Source organism: Cebus imitator, unplaced genomic scaffold (genome assembly GCF_001604975.1).
Source record: "Cebus imitator isolate Cc_AM_T3 unplaced genomic scaffold, Cebus_imitator-1.0 Scaffold5, whole genome shotgun sequence".
NCBI classification, from domain to species: Eukaryota; Metazoa; Chordata; class Mammalia; order Primates; family Cebidae; genus Cebus; species Cebus imitator.
In genome coordinates this window covers 12676870-12683451 of record NW_016107320.1, presented here as the reverse complement: position 1 = coordinate 12683451, position 6582 = coordinate 12676870, and the positions used below count along the sequence as shown (strand labels likewise).

General features: G+C 55.1%; 1 protein-coding gene across 1 annotated transcript; it reads left to right on the top strand.

Annotated features, from left to right (window-relative positions):
• The first annotated feature begins 464 nt into the window (after nt 1–464).
• On the top strand, nt 465–3653 carry ADRB3 (adrenoceptor beta 3). Its single transcript, XM_017536433.2, has 2 exons — nt 465–2782; nt 2980–3653. The coding sequence occupies exon 1, from the start codon at nt 995–997 to the stop codon at nt 2189–2191; it is 1197 nt and encodes a 398-aa protein (XP_017391922.1). The 5' UTR covers nt 465–994; the 3' UTR covers nt 2192–2782; nt 2980–3653.
• The last annotated feature ends 2929 nt before the right edge of the window (nt 3654–6582 follow it).

The window sequence follows — 6582 nt, the reverse complement described above, 5'->3', positions numbered from 1 at the left end:
AGGGTTTTAAGAGAAGAGGCTATCTAGAAAACCTCTAGGTGGAAAAGTGCGTGGAAGGGGCAGTGCAGAGTGGGGAAGATGGAGAAATTGAAATTCTGCAGCATTGCAGGCTACATAGTGCCAAATCCAAATGCAAATCCAGGGCTAGCAATGAAAAAGACTTCCGAACCTACTAGTGGTTCGAGCCTGTAATTCCAGCTACTCAGGAGGTTGGGGCAAGAGGATGGCTTGAGCTCAGAAGTTCAAAGCCAGCCTGGGAAAAACAGAGACAGAGATCTACCCCCCAGAGAGAGAAACAGACAGAGAAAGAAAGGGAGAGAGGAGAAAGGAGGGGGGGGAGAGAGAGAGAACAAAGTTGGAAGGGAAGAGAAAGTAACTGAAATAGAAGGGAAAGGGGACAGATCTCATCAGGCTGAGGTCTTGGGAGAGGAGGTACTGGCTGCTCTGTATTACTTAATTTAGAATACCTTAGGGGAGGCCACCCAAGTGGATGAGGGGATCCTTTTCTTGACTCCAGCGGGTTACCTTCCCTCTGACAGGGTAAAGGGCGAAGATGGGAGCCCTCTGGGACCTTCTGGGAAAGGAGGCACAGGGCTCCAGGAAGCCAGTGTCCGGGGAGTGCTGTGCTGAGTCCAGGGGCCTGGCCAGGGCAGGGGTGGACAGATTGTCTCAGAGGAGCCAGGGCGTCCCTTCCTCCAGATTTAGCTAAAGGAAACGTGGAACATCTCATTGGCCATCCTCCCCACTCTCCAATTCGGCTCCAGAGGCCCCTCCAGACTATCCGCCGGCCACTGTCCCTTTAAGCGCCGCACTCCTCCCCCAGCGGTGGCACGGAGGGAGTGGGGGTGAGGGGAGGCTGAGCGCTCACGCCCGGACTGCTAGGGAAGATGGTCCAGGCTGGGGGAGTCGCTCTCAAGTCCCGCTGCCCCCTCCCCTGAGCCAGGTGATTTGGGAAGCCCCCTTCTTTCCCTCCCACCCCCACGCGCCACCAGGGATGACTCCGTGGCCTCACGGGAACAGTACTCTAGCCCCGTGGCCGGACGTCCCCAATACCGCCAACACCAGTGGGCTGCCAGGGGTGCCGTGGGCGGCGGCCCTGGCCGGGGCGCTGCTGGCGCTGGCGGTGCTGGCCACCGTGGGAGGCAACCTGCTGGTCATTGTGGCCATCGCCCGGACGCCGAGACTCCAGACCATGACCAACGTGTTCGTGACTTCGCTGGCCACAGCCGACCTGGTGGTGGGACTCCTGGTGGTGCCGCCGGGGGCTACCTTGGCGCTGACTGGCCACTGGCCGTTGGGCGCCACTGGTTGCGAGCTGTGGACCTCAGTGGACGTGCTGTGTGTGACCGCCAGCATCGAAACCCTGTGCGCCCTGGCCGTGGACCGCTACCTGGCCGTGACCAACCCGCTGCGTTACAGCGCACTGGTCACCAAGCGCCGCGCCCGGGCAGCCGTGGTCCTGGTGTGGGTCGTGTCGGCCGCGGTGTCGTTTGCGCCCATCATGAGCCAGTGGTGGCGCGTAGGGGCCGACGCCGAGGCGCAGCGCTGCCACTCCAACCCGCGCTGCTGTGCTTTCGCCTCCAACATGCCCTACGTGCTGCTGTCCTCCTCCGTCTCCTTCTACCTTCCGCTCCTCGTGATGCTCTTCGTCTATGCGCGGGTTTTCGTGGTGGCTACTCGCCAGCTGCGCTTGCTGCGCGGGGAGCTGCGCCGCTTTCCGCCCGAGGAGTCCCCGCCGGCTCGTTCGCGCACTCTGGCCCCCGCTCGCGCGGGGACCTGCGCTCCGGCTGAAGCGGTGCCCGCCTGCGGCCGGCGGCCCGAGCGCCTCCTGCCTCTCCGGGAACACCGGGCCCTGTGCACTTTGGGTCTCATCATGGGCACCTTCACTCTCTGCTGGCTGCCCTTCTTTCTAGCCAACGTGCTGCGCGCCCTGGGGGGCCCCTCTCTGGTCCCCGGCCCGGCCTTCCTCGCCCTGAACTGGTTAGGCTATGCCAACTCTGCCTTCAACCCGCTCATCTACTGCCGCAGCCCGGACTTTCGTAGCGCCTTCCGCCGTCTTCTGTGCCGCGGTGGCGGCTGCCTGCCCCTGGAGCCCCGCGCCGCCGCCTCCCCCGCCCTCGTTCCCCCGGGCGCCTCGGCCGCCCGGACCAGCCCCGCGCAGCCCAGGCTTTGCCGACAGCTCGACGGGTAGGTAACCGGGGCGAAGGGAACAGCGGCTCAGGGTCCGGAAGCCTGCGATGTCTCCATGCGTGTACTTGTTGAGTTTGGAGTTTCCTAGGAGAAGGTGGGACCTGGGATGGCTCTGCTTGAGAGAAGGAACGAGGAGTGGCGAACCAAAATGGGACCCAGGGCCCTTTCCTTTCAGGATACAGGTGCGCCATGGGAAAGCGCTGCGGTGTCCCGAGGACTCTGGCACTGCCTGGTTGGCTCTAGGGATTTTTTTTTTTTTTTTTTTTTAAATAGAGACAGGGTCTCATCTCTGTCGCCCAGGCTGGAATGCAGTGGTGCGATGTCAGCTCACTGAAGAGCTCACTTTTGCAGGCCTGAGCCAGGGCGCCGGGTCTGCTCTAGTTTTGGTTTTCCAGCTCAGTTCTTTGCCCCCACTCCCACCCCGATTTCTGGCCATCTCTAGACCTGGCTCACACTTGAAGACAGGGCTAGTGCCCGCCCCTCCACCCCCCAAGCCCTTGGACTCAGTTCTGGGTTTTCTCAGAACGGTTTTGACGGCCGTGGAGGTGAGAATCCACTTCCGGTATGAAGTGCAGCTGTGAGTGAGGAGCCTGTGAGTGCAGATTCGTGCCTGGGCTGGGTTGGAGTGGGGGTGGGGTGGGGCGTGTGTGGCCCGGTGGTGCCCTGGCGTTTTTGTGTAATTAAATGTGCGTTCCAGGGTCCCTGATCCCTATCCCTCCCTTCAGTGCACCTGGTCCTCTCTTCACCCCAGGGGCTATTTCCGTTTTTTTTTTTTTTTTTTTTTTTCAGGGCTTCCTGGGGAGTTTCTTAGGCCTGAAGGACAAGAAGCAACAACTCGGTTGATCAGAACTTGTGGAAAGCCTCTAGCCTCTGTTCACAATGAATCCCATGGGATTTCCGGGCTGTGACACTCTACCCTTCAGAACCTGGCGACTGGGCCATGTGACCCGAGGGGGGAATCCTTACCAAGTGGGTTTTCACCATCCTTTCACTCTCTGAGAGATGTTTTCCAAACCCCACCCTTGAACTTCACTCCTCCTTCGGTGGTAGTGCCCAGCTGCCCTGGAGCAGCGAGCTGGCTTTGGTAGAGGGCACCCATCACCTGGCTCGCTTGTGCAGTCAGTGAGGGCTTAGGGCAAAGAGAGCGCCCCCGGTCCCATTCCTTCTGCCACCCAAACCCTGATGAGACCGCAGTGTTCTCCAGGCTCCATAGCCCAGGCTGAGAGTAGCAGGCTGGAAAAGACCAAGATTTGGGGTTTTGTCTCTAGTTCCCTCATTACGGCTCTCAAGCACTGGCCTCTCTCACTGTAGCCATGGAACGGCTCCGATCTACCTCACAGCAGTGTCAGAAGGTCTTTGTCAGGGTTTCAGGAGCTCCAGGTTCACAGGAAGGTGAACCATTAGAACACATTCCTTCTTTTCCTTTTGCAATCAGATGAATAAATATCACGGAACGCAGTTCATCCTTGGCCCCCTTTTTCTCCGTTTGTTTTCTTTTCATAATCCACTTACTCCCTTCCCTTCCACTCTTCGCCGGCTTCTGACAGAGGCAGTAAATTAGGCCTAATCCTCGCCCTTTTCTTCCTAATCCTCATCAAATGAAATATAAAAAGTCTGTCTGGACGAAGGGGGCGAGTTTGAGCCTTTGATATCTTGCTCCCCCACCCTTCCTGAAACTCTTGGAATCCAGTTGCCATTGAGTAGCAAAGCCACGCCCCCTGCAGGACTTAGACAAAGTGCCCACAGGGGATGGGCTGGCTGTGGCCAGGCTCAGGGCAGGGGGCATTTGTCCCCTCCATGATAGAAGCCAGTGGTGGATTCATAAGGTCCCGTGGTCATCAGGAACGGATTTTGTTCAGTGCCTTGTGGGGTGTGTGTGTGTGTGTGTGTGTAGGCACAAAGTTTGCTTGTGTTGGCCAAATGTCTTGTGTTATAAAGATATTCTGATGTTTCCCAGCCTTTCCACAACCTTCCTACTCCTCTTCCCGGGCTACCAAAATCTGTATTATCCTCTTAAATTAAAACTGAAGTTAACAAATTTGAGCCTGTTGATACATTTTTCTTTTATTCCCATTTTTATGAATCTTATCAGGTAGGTTTCCTATGGAAAGAAAATTTCTATGGAAATCATTAGATCATTTTGTGGGTTTCTATTTAAACTCCATGAGCCAAGACCGTTGTCCAGGCTGATTTATGGGATACTTCGTAAATCACAGATGTTTCGCGTGCTTGTGATGTAGTACGCAACGCAACTCGTTGTCTTGGTTCAGGGGCCCTAGAGTTATAAAATTCCATCTGCCCCCAGGAGGAGCTCGTTGGATTTCCACATATGGGTGTTTCTTGTGAATTGGACCTGGTCTGTGCTGCTGTCTTTTCTCCAGGAGCCCAGGTTTTATTTCTCAGGATGTTTGCATACAAAAGATGACTTTCTCTTTTTTAATTAGAGCAGGGTGAGATCTCTGGTGTCTGAGGTGTGCAAGATTTCTTGGCAAAGACTCAACTTTGTGGCTCTTTGTGGAGGAGGAAGTCTTGCTTGATAAATAAGAGGCCCTCCTCTCCCCATCTCTGGGTATTCTCCCAACGTCGCTGGGTAAAGTTGGGCTGTCAGTGCCAGGCAAGGGAGAAAGATGATTTTGGAGGAGGGGCCGCCGGTTTGTAGACTTGTCCTTGAACGTTGTCCAGAGGCTCATCCTGCTCGAGTCTTGCTGGATGTGTCCGTGTGCCAGCTGTCGTACTCCTTTGTAGTGTTTAGACTTGTGCTGGGGCTATGGATTCCATCTGCAGATTGTCAGATGGAATCTGGTCATTCCTCCAGCAACTTGTGGCCAGGTGTCAAGTGGAGGGAGATTTACATCCTTGGATGGGAGCAGGCTGCTTTCGCTAGCATGAGGCCTGAGCACTTGAACTATAGAAGACAAACAGCTGGCCCCGGAACCCAGAGATGTGACAACTTCCAGGCCTGTGAGAACAACAGAACCCCTGGAGCTGCTGGCCTCCCCAGAGTCTGTTAGTTGGAGCTGGGCATGGGACAGAAATGACAGGGAAGAAAGGGTTGATTTGGAGGAGGGAGAGGAGTGAGTTTTTTTATTTTTTATTCTTATTTTTGAGATGGAGTTTCACTCTTGTTGCCCAGGCTGGAGTGCAATGGCGTGATCTCAGCTCACCGCAGCCTCCACCTCCCAGGTTCAAGCCATTCTCCTGCCTCAGCCTCCAGAGTAGCTGGGACCATGCGCCACCACGCCTGGCTAATTTTGTATTTTTAGTAGAGACGAGAGTTCTCAATGTTGGTCAGGCTGGTCTTGAACTCCCGACCTCAGGTGATCTGCCCGCCTCGGCCTCCCAAAGTGCTGGGATTACAGGCATGAGCCATCAAGTCCAGCTTGAAGAGTGGGTTTTTTCTGAGCTGACATACCCTTTGCATCAAGTGGAACTGAAGGGAAACAGGCAGAATTTGGGTACAGGAGGATGTGGGGGGCTGACTTTCCCAGACTCTCTTCTGGGGAAAGGAGGTAAGTGCAGGCTTTGGTCCCTGGGCTGTAGTCCTATGCTGGCTGCATCCTCAACCCCTAGAGAGTAGGAGCAGCTCCTCTCCTCTGCATGTTTCTGTTGCACCCTACATGGTCCTGAGAGCACAGGGGAAGATGTGGAAATAGTGCTTCCTGCTGTTTCCATCCTAAAACAACAGCCTAGGTCCAGGCCCTTCGAAAGCCTCTTGGCAAAGGTATGTCTACACAGTGTGTGTATTTGGGCGTCTATCGAGAACAGGGAGGTTCATCCTCCCATGGCAAGTGCTGCCAATGCTCTCCCCATGAAATAAACCCTGGGTGTAGTCTGCCTCTGACCAGTGAGAAGCAGCTGAAGCATAACTTGGTTATGGCTGAGGCAGGAGAATTGCTTGAACCTGGGAGGTGGAGGCTGCGGTGAGCTGAGATCACGCCATTGCACTCCAGCCTGGGCAACAAGAGTGAAACTCCATCTCAAAAATAAGAATAAAAAACAAAAAACTCACTCCTCTCCTCTCCTCCAACTCAACCCTTTCTTCCCTGTCATTTCTGTCCCATGCCCAGCTCCAACTAACAGACTCTGAGGAGGCCAGCAGCTCCAGGGGTTTAAGCATAATTTGGTTTAATTTGAGGCCAAGGCGGGCAGATTGCTTGAGGTCAGGCATTCGAGATCAGCCTGGCCAACATGGCAAAGCTGTCTGTACTAAAAATACGAAAATTAGCCGGGCATGGTGGCGCACACCTGCAGTCTCAGCTACTTGGGAGGCTGAGGCAAGGAGAATTGTTTGAACCCTGGAGGGAGTTCAGAGGCTGCAGTGAGCCAAGATCAAACCACTGCACTCCAGCCTGGTTAAGACTCCATCTCAAAAAAAAATAAAATAAAATAAAA

Coding starts and splice junctions, on each gene's coding strand:
- ADRB3 (XM_017536433.2), top strand. CDS start 995: ATGACTCCGTGGCCTCACGGGAACAGTACTCTAGCCCCGTGGCCGGAC.